The sequence below is a fragment of the Cygnus olor genome, chromosome 10, assembly GCF_009769625.2.
Source record: "Cygnus olor isolate bCygOlo1 chromosome 10, bCygOlo1.pri.v2, whole genome shotgun sequence".
In the NCBI taxonomy this organism is placed as follows: Eukaryota; Metazoa; Chordata; class Aves; order Anseriformes; family Anatidae; genus Cygnus; species Cygnus olor.
In genome coordinates, this window is record NC_049178.1 from 5417296 (window position 1) to 5432361 (window position 15066).

The window sequence follows — 15066 nt, forward strand, 5'->3', positions numbered from 1 at the left end:
ACATGCATTTTTATTGTTGTATTTTGAAACAGGGTAAAAAAAATATGAAATCATACCAACAGACTTCATGAAGTCTTTAAGAAATTGTATTTCAGTTGGATTGAGATGTCTAAGTGAAATGTTTTGGTTTCACTGAAGCACTTTGTGATGCTAAACCACTTTGACATTTTTTTCAATCTATTTCTACTTCAAAGACATAAATATTTGAGAGAACACTGTCTACGCAGCCTGAAATGCTGAACCATGCCTTTCTCTAGTCCCTTAGCAGTAGTAAAAAGAAAAATGTAAAAGAAAAATGATCCTTTTGCTGGGTGGGACTGTGCTGTATTAAAGACACAAAAAATGTTCCCTCCAGCAACTGTATGTCATTAAAAATTAAATATATATTTTTAAAAAGTTTATTTTGTGATGTGTGTTTTTACCCTGAAGCAGATAGAATACATCAAAGAACAGAAAATCCTCTTGATCCCTCAAGTGTCTGAGAAAAACATAACATTTTAACAAGAAGCCCAAAATTGGTGAACATTTAAATAGTTTCTTGTAACTTTTAATGGCCCTTGGAGTATACCATCCAAAAAATTCCATCCTGATTTCCACAGACTTGTTCTTGAACTTTGTTGGATATTTAATTGCTCTCTCTCTTGACCGTGCCATATCTTTAAAATATTAATTGTACCAGTTATATAAGACATTCAGTAGTAGTAAATATTTTGTATTGTCAAAGTGCTTATGGTATAGAACATCATTAATTTGTTGCTTATTTCTCTTCAGCTATTATTGATTTTATTTTCTCTTGCAAAGGTTCCATTCTCCTCTTAAGGGAAAATCCTATGTGATTCAAATAAGTACTCCCAAGTGACTTATTTAATCAACTTAATGAAACAAATTGTTGTGTGCTTCTGAAACAAATAAAACCATATTAGGCTTTACAAGTCATGTCCTCTAAGAGCTATAACACAGTGTGTTGTATGCACTAAGGAAGTGAGGATACTTCAGCTGACTTTTTGCTGTTTGAATTCTGAGCTGGAGAGCAAGTAATTATGTTGTCCAAACCAATGGTCTCCAAACATTTTTGATTGTGCACAGCTAATAGTAAAAATTTTTGAGCACACACCCCAATATTATGTATATTATTTACAAATTGTGCATATTTACTACTGTGCCAATATATTATGTACATTAGAAAAAAATTCACAAAATAGAATTTTAAAAGTATAGGATAAATAAACTTTATTTTAAGAATGAGATTTTATTTTATTTATGAATGGTACTAGAAATTTTTTCTTCCTGCACCCCACTGTATTGTCTTGCATAACTCCTGGCATGTGTGCACCCTACTTTGGAGATGACTGGTCTAAATACTGTCTCAAGAGGCTGAGTAAGAGCAGTCTGTCTCCAGCTGCCTCATCTTCTGCACTACGACAGAGCTTACAGGTACATTAGTTCTCCTGAATGAACCGTGCTTCTTGAGTTCTTCACATACACTGGCCCCAATCCCAGAGGGCCCAACAGATCCAATTTTCAAATCCTCAAGGGAGCTTTTGCTCTAAAGTCATTTAGGCATTTTAAAAGATTACATCCAGATCTAAAGCTTTTATAATCAGTCATCTACGAAGTCATATCAATAAAACCTTGGCATCCAAAAGGATAAAGCCAGAAATTATTTTCTACCTAAATCTGAATTATTTAAGCAGTCAGACTGATGGAAACATCTTTTTGTGGCCAGAAATGATGCTATCCCAGATCAGAAATTTTCTGATTTAATAAGCTTTTAAGTGTGAGCTTCAAGGTCAATAGAATAAAATATGCCAGCAAGAAGTGTCAGATACAGATTTGAAGAAGGCTTCATAAAGAACGCTGTGAATGGCTTCATAAAGAACGCTGTGAATAAGTCCATCTTTCATAGGAGCATTCTATCTGCAGATGGCATGGTGAGAGAATATGGTTTGTATGGCACAGTTTTTATAGGACAAAAACAGACTCTAAAAATACAGTTGAAAATCTGAAGGAAGCCTGTTCATATCATACCATTACAGAGACTATAGGAAAATGGAACTTTATGCCTACATTTTACATGACATATGAAAACTGCTATTGCCACATGAAAAGTTTTTATTTTGGAATACTATCTAAATATAATTGTGGTAGAACAGAAGCACAAAAACTTGAGTGAAAATGAAATTGTTCTTGGTTGTTTTTTTTCTGTTCGTTTTTGTTTTGTTTTGTTTTCATGAAGAGGTATATTCAAGGAGATTAAAATCTACTCTGCCTCTTATTTATATGAAGAATTAGCCATTTCTCAATAATATTTTTCTGGCCAGCACACACGCATTTTCTCTTCCCAGGCAGAGCCTCGTTCCAGTCCAGTTAAAAAGTCCCAAGGCAAATAAGAGATTACTTCTACTTGCCACACAACTTACTGGTATTTCTGTTATTCCTGCCAACCAGTTTCTTGTTATTTTCCATTTGAAGGTTCAGACAGAATGCAAACACAAGAGATTTCGTTACCAAGAAAGCTTCCTTGTATTATGTATACAACAGAGATGTGTAATTACAGATAACTCAGGTACAGTGTTAACAGTAACATTTTTACAATACAGAAGATGCGTCAACCATATTTCAATAACCTTGGCATTAATATACACACACTCACCTTTTACCAAAGTGTGTTTGTCTGTGGGAGATGACCGAGCAAGTACTCGAAGTTTTGGCCAGATTTTGTCAATTCGCTCTTGCTCAATCTAGAAAACAACAAAAACAACAACATAATGATTAGTCTGTGATGAGCAAAATGCAAACTATATAACTTCTCAAAGTATATAATGTATATATACTATATATGTATATGTAAAATATATAACTTCTCTAAGTATATAATAACAAATATGTAACTTCTCAAAGCCAATCAAACTTTTACAACTACAGATGTGTTCTTTTATTCTGCATTATAATGCATTAATACAAGCTCTTCACCTCATTTTGGCACTAATAATGGCAGAATTTTCTCGGTACACCAACAGCAACAAGGACATATCCATAGCATATCCTTATGCTCCCAGGATTCCATCAATCAATTCAAGGAGTAAATGACTGTGTCCAGACACAGCACAGAGTTTTTTTTTTTAAAGCTGGCTTCAATAGTCTGTGTGTTAGCTCCATCTTTTATATGTGGAATTAAAAATCTTCTGAGAACAGATTAAGTTATTGAAATCATTAGAGTGAGTGAATATCGCAGTACATGGATTAGATAAAGCGGTACAAAATAAAGCGGGCATAACTGGTTCTTTGTACAGACTGAATTCATGAGACTTAAACCTGCAGACTGCTGTTGTGTTCCTTCTCTTTGCTAACAAACCTGTTTTTAATGTACTCAGTTTTGATTTCTTGTATACTAGTGCTATGGTTCTAAAAACTGCCGAATAAGGCTAGCACTAAATTTGTAATGGCTCTGCAGGATAAGAATTAAAGACTGGATTTTCAATGGTATTTTAAATAGTGAAAAGATACTGCTAGAAAGAAATACCAATCTCTCCAAGTAGTCTTTACTGAAATAAGGTACACATTGGTGCAGGTGAAAGAACATTTCAGTGTTCTCACTACTTGTAAACCATGTTAATATGTATGGATTTACTGTATGAATTACCTCTCCTTTCTCATTTCGGATCCTTCTGTTAAACTCTTTTCCTTCAAGGCAAAGAAAGTCTTCTCCTGGATGAATGATTCCACATTTTATGGCAATGGCGCGTGCTGTGTTGATGTTGTCTCCAGTGACCATGCGGACTGTGATTCCAGCTCGCTGGCACTTTCTTATGGCTTCTGGGACCTTCAAAAGCAATATAAAAGGGAAAGAAAATATGAGATAGATGTGAAATATAAATACAAGTTGGATGTTTCCAGTTAGAATATTTTCAGCCTAAGAAATTCATTAAGTAAAAAGGGAAATCATACATGTTATGGCATAGATTAAAAGTTACTTGACTTCTAAAGAATTGAGGTTACACCAGAGGCAAGACAAATCTTGTAGCAAGAAGCATACAAACCATTTTTCTGATCACTTGCCTTAAGCTTCTCCTGATTTTGATACAAACAGGAGTACTCTGCAGCTTTTTTGACCTTTAGCAATTAAGGCACCTAACATATTCAATATATGTCAAAACTGAGATAATCAAGATATGTATATTAAAAAAATTGTAAAAAATGAAAACTTTATATTCAATATACGTGCACTGAGAACAGTTATTTTGTACAGAAAATTATCTAACATCTGATCCAAACTTCTCTTTCAATAAGATTATCTAAAACTTTTTAGAATTCAGGATTATTACCCTAATTTATGGATATCAACAGTTGGTATTCCCAAATATACATGAGCTTAATATTTCAAGAGTAACTTATTCCAAAACTCTAAAAATGAAGAATGATTAGTTACCCTCTTTCTGCATGAAACCAACTTTTCCTGTTGCACAGCATATATACCAATGAGGGAGAATTCAGTGTCTGACAGGGTCTGTGAGGTTAATGCAGAAGCTATATACTAAGTTGGCATCGTATATTTGGCATCAGCTTATTTAAAAATAAAAAATCATTTTGTAATGAAAATAAGCAATAAGCAAAGGGTGTGATTATGAAAAGAATTGTCATTTTTAATAATTATCAACAAATTTTAAAACAATCCTATTTAGTTTAAGAAAGGGAATGGAAACGGATATTACTGGCTGCAATAGCAAAGTTTTCTACTGCCAATTCAGTGAAATTTGCTGATTATCACAGAATCACAGAATTGTCTAGGTTGGAAGAGACCTCCAAGATCATCTAGTCCAACCTCTGTCCTAACACTAACAAGACCTCCACTAAACCATATCACTAAGAACTACATCTAAACGTCTTTTAAAGACCTCCAGGGATGGCGACTCAACCACTTCCCTGGGCAGTCCATTCCAATGCCTAACAACCCTTTCGGTACAGAAGTTCTTCCGAATATCCAACCTAAACCTCCCCTGGCGCAACTTTAGCCCATTCCCCCTCGTCCTGCCACCAGGCACATGGGAGAATAGACCAACCCCCACCTCTCTACAGCCTCCTTTAAGGTACCTATAGAGAGCGATGAGGTCTCCCCTGAGCCCCCTCTTCTCCAGGCTAAACAACCCCAGTTCCCTCAGCCGCTCCTCGTAAGACTTGTTCTCCAGACCCCTCACCAGCTTCGTTGCCCTTCTCTGGACTCTCTCGAGCACCTCCATGTCCTTCTTGTAGCGAGGGGCCCAAAACTGAACACAGTACTCGAGGTGAGGCCTCACCAGAGCAGAGTACAGGGGGACAATCGCTTCCCTAGCCCTGCTGGCCACGCTGCTTCTTATACAAGCCAGGATGCTGTTGGCCTTCTTGGCCACCTGAGCACACTGCTGGCTCATGTTATGACCTCTATCAGATAAGTACACTGTAGAACTTAATGCCAATTAGAGTGGATTAATCTCATCCATTACTACAGAAAAATAGCAAGAAAAAGAGCCACCATCAACAACATAGCACTGCTAATTTTGTGCATTGCTAGATATTTTAACTTCTTCCGTAGCTGTAGCAGACACTGCTGGGGGCAGGATGCTGAACTGATTGACAGATTGACAGCCCATGCTCTGATCTGGCATGGGAACTGCTGGGCTCCTAATGAGTTCATGGGGCCAGAAAGGCTGGGTATCTTGGACTGAACGTCACACTGAAAATAAATTATATGCCCTTAAACTGTATTGTAGATAATGATTATTCTAATCAGTGAGTACAATTTCACACCATGTTTCTGCATCTTTATTAAAATATTTTTTCCTCAGGAAAAAGTAGTGCTTTTTATTTGTATAAGATTAGAAATGTCTCCAACGGTTATAAATCAACGTGGCACAAAGGGCGTAATTGCTCATCTGGTCAGCTGTGTTCTTCCCTCTTTAATAAACAAGAGGCAGTTATGAGGCGTCTGCTTTCCACAGCACCTAACTAAACTAACACCTAGTTGAGGAGCAGACTAGTACTTTTCTCATGATTATGAAGAAAACCACTTCTTCCTCAAACTGTACCCACAGAATGCACTATTTGCAGAATGACTCTCTGGCAATAGAGATTGCAGAAGCAAGAGAAAAATTAAAGGTTTATCTATCTGTTCCCTCATCTCTGTTAATTGAAAATATTCTTCCCATGAGATGTATCCTGGAAGCATCATCTGGACTACCTGAGCCTTTTAACATTACAAAGTTGACTTCTATTGGGCACATACAACCACATCGGATCTATTACTTAAGCAAATGACTACTGAGTTACCCAGTTTCCACATTAATAATCTTGGCTACATCCCATTTGCCAGTTTGGAGTGCCCTTAGTATCCACTTAACTGTAGTGACCCTCACCCATAGGGTATGACAAATTTAGATGACTGTCTGTAAATCCAGCACAGCATATGAACCATGAAGGAGAAAAATAAATTACAGTACAAACAGAAAAAAAATAAAAATAAAAATAAAAAATCACATAAAGTGCCAGTCCTATTAAACAAGGTCATGGGAGGACAACCTAGTTTCAAATACACCTCAAACTAACTTATAACTAGTAAAATAATTCTACCTCCCTCTTCTCTCATTTTTGGACAGCTGGTGGGTGGTATCTGATTTACACTGTGTACAATAATTACAGTTAAAATATTGTTCATATTTTTTAATGCTGTAGGGAAGAAAGTGTTGGCAGACTGAGTGGGCAGTGGAAGCAGACATTTTCCATCAGTTTTGCAGAATTTAGGTACGCATTTCAATATATTTTTTTTATTTTCTCTCAGTAAAGAAAACCTTTAGATATGTGCATGTATTAATTATGCAATGCATAAGTATCTATCAAAATCAGGTGACAAATAGGTGGAATTTAGAAGTGATTTATGTTCTTCCAGAAATAAAAAATTGTAGGTGTACGTTGGCAAATCAGTATAAGCCAGTATAGACTCATTAAAGCCAAAGCAGAAAAGCTGTCAAAAACAACAGACAAATCTCATGCCTATATGAGATAGCATTCTGTTTGTTCTCTTCTTGTATATTTATCAAAGGAAAAAAAAAAACAAACACTATAAAAAAGCTTAATGGCAAGCAGGTATCTCAGTGCTTGATAAAGCCAGCTACTAACAATGAATAAGCCAGAGTCTGAATTGCATCAACCTAAATAACCAAAGTAGTATGCAAAATTCATGGATGTCCAGTGGTTACGCTCCAGTTAAAACTGGTCAGTTGCTGGATATCATTGTTGAATAATTCATTCAAATAGTTACTTTTAATGCATGGAAGGAAAAGCAATAGCAAGAAAGTGCCCTGCAGTATAACCAGAACAGATGCAGCACTCATATCTGAGACCATGCTAGCATGACACCACTGACACTGCAGGTATGTCAAATATGTGACAACCTGAACACACCAAGGGTGCATACAGGCAATGTGCCACAGCAGCTCTGAGGAACTAGGGGAGCTATAAATTTGCATGCATTAACTCCAAAGATCATCTTAAGGAAAAAATGCAGCCTTTTCCATTATAAACATTAACACAATTTACGGGAAACTACAGGTTGTCAGGATGGTGACACTGGATTGCTTCACTGGAATTACCTAATCTGCCATTCCTGATAGAATAAATCCTGATGTCCATGAATATTGACAATTTATTAATAAAACAGAAGTTGTAGTAATATTTCACATTTTTATGCTTTTTCCCCTGCAGAAGACACTTTGAAAATTCATAAACTCCAATGCTGTGTCTATATTTATTTACTGGACTAATTCTTACAAAATAAGAAAGTCATTTATAAGAGCTCAACATCTTACTATTTGCAACAATTTCTGATACATAATTCCAACTAAGTCAGATATTTCATACAGACACCATTTTCTGAAATTTATGTTTTTGTTATGGCGTGGAGGTTCTTTTGATCTTACCACAATGGAACAGTCAAAAGGGATATGGAGAAAAATCCCCTCAAAACAAAGTTCCCCAAAACAACTGCAGATTTGTCCAACATTTGGTAGAATTCTGGTGTTAAAAGGTGTTAATCTACAAGAAATTCAATACATTATTTAGATAATTTTAGAAATAGAATGTTTTTCTTCCTTCATCTTCTTTGATCCTTTAAACAGATGTCAGACTTGACCTCTTTGTTTGTAGCAACACTTCATTTTTACCTCAAGCTCCTAAGAAATTATTCCCTATGAAATGAGAGTAGTTCTCTTACAAAACACATGAAAGGATAGTTTGCAGCTATTTTAAATAATAACTGCAAATCCCATTGCTACCCATTCCCTCAGTCTGTCATACCATACTGTCATACCTATTATAAAGCTATTTTCAAAAAACACGTATCATTAATCAGTTTTGGAGGGAAAGAGCACTGATTCATAGTTCTATTGGTCACTGATAGTTAAAATCCTTCTGTGTTTATACATATATATATATAAAAGTGTATATATATATATAAATGAGCTAGAGTATTAGGAGTGGGATCCATGCAGACAGAATATTTTAATAATATTTTAAAATATTTTTAAATACATGCAATATCAGGTGTAGGGACAGATGGATTAGGAGTAAAAGACCATCTGATGATGGGTAAAGTGAATGCTGTTTATCTGATGACTGCAGAAGTAAGGATTTTATCATAGTTTTCACCTAACCAAGACTTACTTCATATTATGTATTTCTCAATACTGAAAAAAAAGGCAAGAAAAAACATTAACACTCAAAGTACAGCTATGCAATTGGTGCCTATAGTTGTAATTATATCATGCTATTTTCCTTTATTTATTTTCTAGTTACAGCAGAAGTATATAAAGGCCTACTTTAAAAGTGACTCAGGGAAATAGTTTTCCTTGCATGTCTAGCATTGCCACCAATTCTCAGTGGATCAAATACAAAGATTTAGATATGATTAAAAAAGAAAGATCCAGCAAAAACATAAAAGGAGACAGAAGACAAAAAAAGACCAAGACTGGTACCAAGCTACTTTATGCAGAATAAGAACCCACTCTTTCTGTATAAGGGAAATTTGAGTTATCTTTCAATAACCTTACTCCAGAGCAAACGGCAGTCATTAATCACCTACCGAAATTACAGCACCATCGCAGAATGGATTTTGCTTCCATTGTGCATATCCAGTACTGATTTTCTCAAATTACTTGAGTTAAAACTTTTGTCACGTTTTTACAAGCCATTTAAGAATAGGATCCATGAAATCTGCAGCCTCTCCATAGTAAAGCTTTTTCTTGTCCAAATATAACATTAAAAAGTTTCCCTGAGTAGCCACCAGTTACAATCTCAAGATAATTAGCAAAGTGCCAACATCACAATTATAGCCATAGCAATTATAATCACTACACCCCTTTCTTCTGCTTTCAGAGTTGTGCCTCACCGCATTGCTTAAAGAAGAAATCTTTAATATCTGGGAGTATAATAAAACTTGTAATGATCAGTTCTCCTGTATACTCCTGCATGACAGAAGGTTCAATCATTTTAATCCTGTAGTTCACAAAGCCCTATTTTGCTATATTTAAATATCATTTGATTAATAGTTGATTTTTATCAAGTTAATTTGATTTTTTTTAACCAACTGAAGTTTATTTCTAAAGTTCACTTTCACCTTCGACAGAACTAATTAAATAAATAAAAAAAAAAAAGATAAAGACTGCAATAAATCTATAGTTCAATTTTTGTTCAGTTCTCCAAGAAATGTTTTATGACATAAGAATTTGATATACCTCTGGCCTTACTGGGTCTTCAATGCCAACAACACAAATGCAAGTCAGATCAGATAAAATGTCATTTTCATTGTCCCAATCTGGCTCAGGGCTGCTATTGAAGTCTCGGAAAGCAACACAGATAGTTCTCAGTCCATCACAGGCCATTGGTTCAATCACTTTTTTCACCATTTCATCCCGGTCACGTGGTCTGAAGACACGAGGTTCACCAGCTGCATTAAGGATCCTGGAACACCTTTTTTATTTAAGAAAAAAAATATTGTGTATTTGCATGACAGTTGAAAAGTAATTCCTTGTATCAGCTCTTTTCATTCAACATCTTCCTTTTTGACAGCAAGTTTTAAATTTCTATTGCAAATATCTAGACCAAACAAGAAGATTCACTACTGAAGTGTCATCAGATAGAATTTGAATGTAAGTTATTATGGAGACACCAAGACCCTGTCCTCCATTACTTCCCTAAAACCCATGTAATTAATGAGCTGAGAACTTACAAAGAAATTGAAAAACCCTTACATTCCAAATGTGTTTACTAAACTAAAGAATGCATTCATAAATTACCAAATGTAGATAAGAAATAAATTAGAAGACCCAATATTTCTGCTAGCCAGTCACAAGAAAAATAAGTCAAAGACTTCATCAGGGCAGAGGGAGGGGACAGGACATGGACAGTAATACCTTTATTCTCCTCAGGTGTGTCCTTTTTCTACTCTAAGTAGCAAATTCCAAACACCAAAATTCCCAGGTATGTTTTATTACTGTCAGAATGTTTTGCATCATTAAGATTTTGGAAAAATACAGCAAGAAATCCTTTGAACTTACTTCTTCAGAACAATTTCAGAAGCTCCTTTGCTGTACATTCGGAAACTGCCATCTGGCATTTTAATGACAGTGCTCATTGACTTTCTCACAGAGTTGAATGTGTAAACCTTATAAAGTTTCTCCTCAGGGATGAGGTTCCGAACAGGCTCATAATCCTGTTTCAAATCCAGGACAAACCCCAAGAGGCCACACTCCGTCTTATTGCCTACCTGGCGAGGCAGGCCACCTTCTTTTTCTGGTGGCTGTAGAGGAGAAAAAATTAGATATGGATTTCTGTAATGATTAGCAGTATGCAATGCCTTCTACCCAATTAATAATAAAGTTACAGTATACAGTTTAAGATCTAAAACTCTAATTATGGAGTCATGTCTCTTCCAATTTTTAAAAAACTAGCAGAAATTTCAGTGTTATAACAGACTGGAAGCAGTTATGCTCATAACAAGGAAAATGTATCTAGTCAGATGACTACGTTTGGTCTTTTGCATTTCTTTTAAATCAGCCACAGGCAGTTGAACTTCTTATAGCTAGGCAAAACATCATTAAAAATGAAATAATTTTCTTTAGGCTCGATATAATTAATACTTACTCATCACAAATAGAATATTTGTTATTCTTACTTGCTTGCTTAGAACTGAATTGTTTTGCTGACTTTTATGGGTTTAATGGTGAATTAAAAAAAAAAAATGTCCTTTTTATCTACCAGGCAGTTTTGAATTAAAAAAAATAACAAGAAAAAGAAAAATCAATCTGCATCTTAATCATACACAGTAAATCTCCATGAAGATGGCATTTCCAACAATCTAAAAAATAATAATCCTACTGCCAAAAGCACCTTTTTCTAGGATCGCCATACTTTAGTCGGCTGCTTCAGACATTAAATGTTTTATAAGTAAAAACAAACAAACAAAAAAAAATGAGTAGTCTAATCATTTTGCAATTCTCATTACTTCTAGGGACAAGGATGACTCTATCTTCCCATTCAAAATATAAATAAAAACAAAAAACAACCACATTTCACAAAAAAAAAAAAAAAAGAGGTGTAATATATCCCAAATAAAAAATTCCTGTGTTGTCAAGATTCCAGATAGACTTAAGGGTCCCATGCATGAGCAATACTGTTAATAACTTACATTTTCTTGTACACATTAGAATTAGAGAAGTGTTTTTTTAAGCTTTTGGACCCAAGAGAAGGGGCCCTTTCACAACTTTAATTTGCAAAGTATCATAGCACCAAAAACATTTGCATTTGACTCAAGACAAGACTGTAAGTTATCGGTTTAAACGTGACAAATATTTGCCTTACATTTTGCAGAATTAGGGCTGCCAGACTACATTCAGAATTATGTCCATGTTTTAACCATAGACTTTTAAATCTACTCTACCTGGGAAATACCTGAGGGATGAGGGGTAACGTAAGGAATGATTAACTGAAATTACAAATCTCTAATTACACTTAGATTTGCATTCTTGCAATGAGTGCTGCCATAAAAGGGGGAAAGGGGAATTTTACTTAAGTAAGTACCCCAGAGAACCACCTTTTGCAGCTGGTTTAAAAATGAAGGACTGATAGAAGATAATAATAGACTTGTCTAGAACTGAAGTAAGCAAAATGAAAAACAGAATTTCCGTAAGAATCATTTTTCTATCACCAGAAAATTTTATACTCGGAGTCAGATTAACAGGATTTCCTTTTCAGAGAGAGATGCATCTATGGTGAGCAGTACACAATAATCTAAAAATATTATAAGAGAATTATCCTTCTATAACTCATTGTAACATCTCTAGCTTCTATATAAACAATCATCTGACCCAGTTATATGGGTAAGATTTGTGTTTCTATGACATTTTAGCATTATTCCAGGCTCAAATTAAAACACACTCAGAAAGTATAGCAATATGATATATTAAATTTATTATATACTGTAATAACTTGTCCTGCTGTAATACAGTGTGTATCACATATAGTGTGATATAGTATCACATATAGTATATATATGCGATACTATATATAGTGTATATATATATACACACTATATATATAGTATATATATCACATACATCATATAGTATCACATTATAGTGTGATACAACTGCCCTCTGGATTCTCAAAGTCACTTAAGGATCCCTGCCTTACAACCCAATAACTGGTAGTTATATGATCTCAAAGGACTGTTAAATTCAGTAGATATAAAAATTTCAAGTAGGAGTCAACAAAATATCCTTTAAAATACCATTTTGTTTAAATAAATTAGTTTAATTTTCATGACATTGCCGCACACAGTTCTTGAAATGTGCTAAGAACTTCTATTTTTTCAAAGCAGCGGATTAATCAACTTCACTGCCTGGGTAGCAATGCAGGAAAAGACTGATTTCATATCAAACTTCCTGTTTTAGCTCTAAATCCGTATTTATGTTGCATCTCAACAATGAATCTCAAAATTGACTTAAATGTGAATGTGATTAAGGCACTAGCAAGTGCACACTGGAAACCAATGAAATAGATATAGATTTCTTTCCATCACAGATACAGAATCTTAGACAACTGATATTTTTTATACATATGATTTCATCATGAGCAACTGTGAATATATACTGACAAAATAAAAATCTACCTACATTTCACAGTGTTTAAACCTAGGGGCCTTCTAAAATTTATTTTTTATTTAACCGTAAAGTAGATCACACTTTCCTTCTCTTACAGTGGTCTAAAAATAGACTTCTTTTAGTGACCATCTTTTGAATGCAAATACGTAAGCAAGGGGAAAAAATACCAGTGAAAAAATGAACAGACATTTCAGAAAGGTTTCGAAATCTGCTAACAAGTGGCCACCTCCCTCTACAGCAGCTGCTGTCTCCATACTCTTTGTACATTACATTAAAATAAAACATATGGTGGTGAGAGCTGGCAAGCACCACTTCCTTCCCTGTAATGTTTCAGTTCAAAATCTATATGCCAAAACTAGTTTCCTTGCAGATTGTTCTTGACAACCCTTCACAGAAGCTGCTGGCTGTTAAAACTTTGTACTGTGCTGTATCTATATTTATTGTTTGCTGAAACCTACAGTTTATGGCACCTGGAACACAATTAAAAGGATTGCACAAAGGGGTTACTTTTGAATAATTAACTAGGAATTACTTAATTGACTTGGTGAATGAAAACGCTTTGACACTGTAGGAGAGAAAGCCTTTGAACTGTGATTTGCTAAAAGAAACTTTTGAATGCATTGTTTCTCAAGAGCTCAGTGAAAGGTCTTTTGCTAGTCACAAGACAATCTTCTACTGGGAAGGGACTGATCCTATATACTCCTCCAATAAATACTTCCCACTGATAATTCTATAATAATTTTAATTGTTTCTTTCAAGTCTTTACATTATTTACATGATAATAATATTTCAATTGTAAGTAAATACTTTCATGTAAAACAAGTGCAGGCAGATATAAAATAAATAGTTGTTATAACTATCAAATTAAAATAGGTTTCTAGGTCAAAGTACAGCAGTATTATTCAGGTTTAAAAATACCAACCCCAAAAGCTAATATTGACTTAATACTGAATTTGGATTACAAAAGAAATTTTCAAAATTATTTCAATGGAAATTAACTTGCTAGTAAAGACAGGTTAAGAGGAAAGCAAGATAAAACTGCGGGCATAGCTTACAGAGGTTCCTCAAGTTTTAAAAATACATTAGGAAACTATAAGGCTTTCATTTAACCGTAACACTTACTAAACTTCATTTTCCTTATTGCCATTTTTGATGTAAGAGAGAAACTGGCAAGAAGATCCAAGTAGTCTTTACAAAACAAAGTGTTAGGGTTTCATATATTATATGAAGTTGTCATTTGTTTCATGTTATGCTTTTGTGTTCCAGAATGATGATGACTGTAAATGTATCAATTTTATTAAGATAATTAGCTTTGCTAGATTATATCCATATTGAACTCTCAATTTCAAGTCCATTTACAAGACGCAAACAGATGAAAATACATTTTTCAAATTAAATTGTGAAAAAAATCCACTTTATATTTTATTTACAGAGTCACATAATGGTTGAGGTTGGAAGGGGCCTCTGGAGGTCATCTTGTCCAACCACCCTGCTCAAGCAGGGCCACCTTCAGCTGCTTGCCCAAGGCCATGTCCAGGCAGCTTTTGAAGATCTCCAAGAAGGAGACTCCACAACCTCTATGGGCAGCCTGTGCCAGCGCTCCATTACCTGCACAGCACAGAAGTGCTTCCTGACCTTTAGATGGAGCCTCCTGTGTTCCAGTTTGTGCCCATTGCATCTTGTCTTGGCACTGGGCATGACTGACAAAATCCTGACTCCATCCTCCTTGCCCTCTCCCTTCAGGCATTTATAGACATTGGAGAGATCCTCCCGAGCCTCCTCTTCTTCAGGCTGAACAGTCCCAGCTCTCTCAGCCTCCTCTCACAGGAGACGTGCTCCACTATCTTAATCATCTTTGTGTCCCTTCCTTGGACTCTCT

General features: G+C 35.1%; 1 protein-coding gene across 21 annotated transcripts in view; it reads right to left on the bottom strand.

Moving 5' to 3' along the window:
- ATP2B2 (ATPase plasma membrane Ca2+ transporting 2) overlaps positions 1–15066 on the bottom strand; it is a 417587-nt gene that overhangs the window by 41121 nt on the left and 361400 nt on the right. For all 21 annotated transcript variants that reach the window (XR_005822948.1, XM_040568574.1, XM_040568590.1 and 18 more), the window contains 4 exons: positions 10584–10825; positions 9762–9996; positions 3644–3823; positions 2654–2741 (listed from right to left, as the gene is read on the bottom strand). Coding sequence is in view for 20 of the 21 variants with exons in the window: in XM_040568574.1 (XP_040424508.1) it covers positions 2654–2741; positions 3644–3823; positions 9762–9996; positions 10584–10825 (745 nt within the window). In the remaining variant the exon portion in view is untranslated. The remainder of the gene's footprint in view (positions 1–2653; positions 2742–3643; positions 3824–9761; positions 9997–10583; positions 10826–15066) is intronic.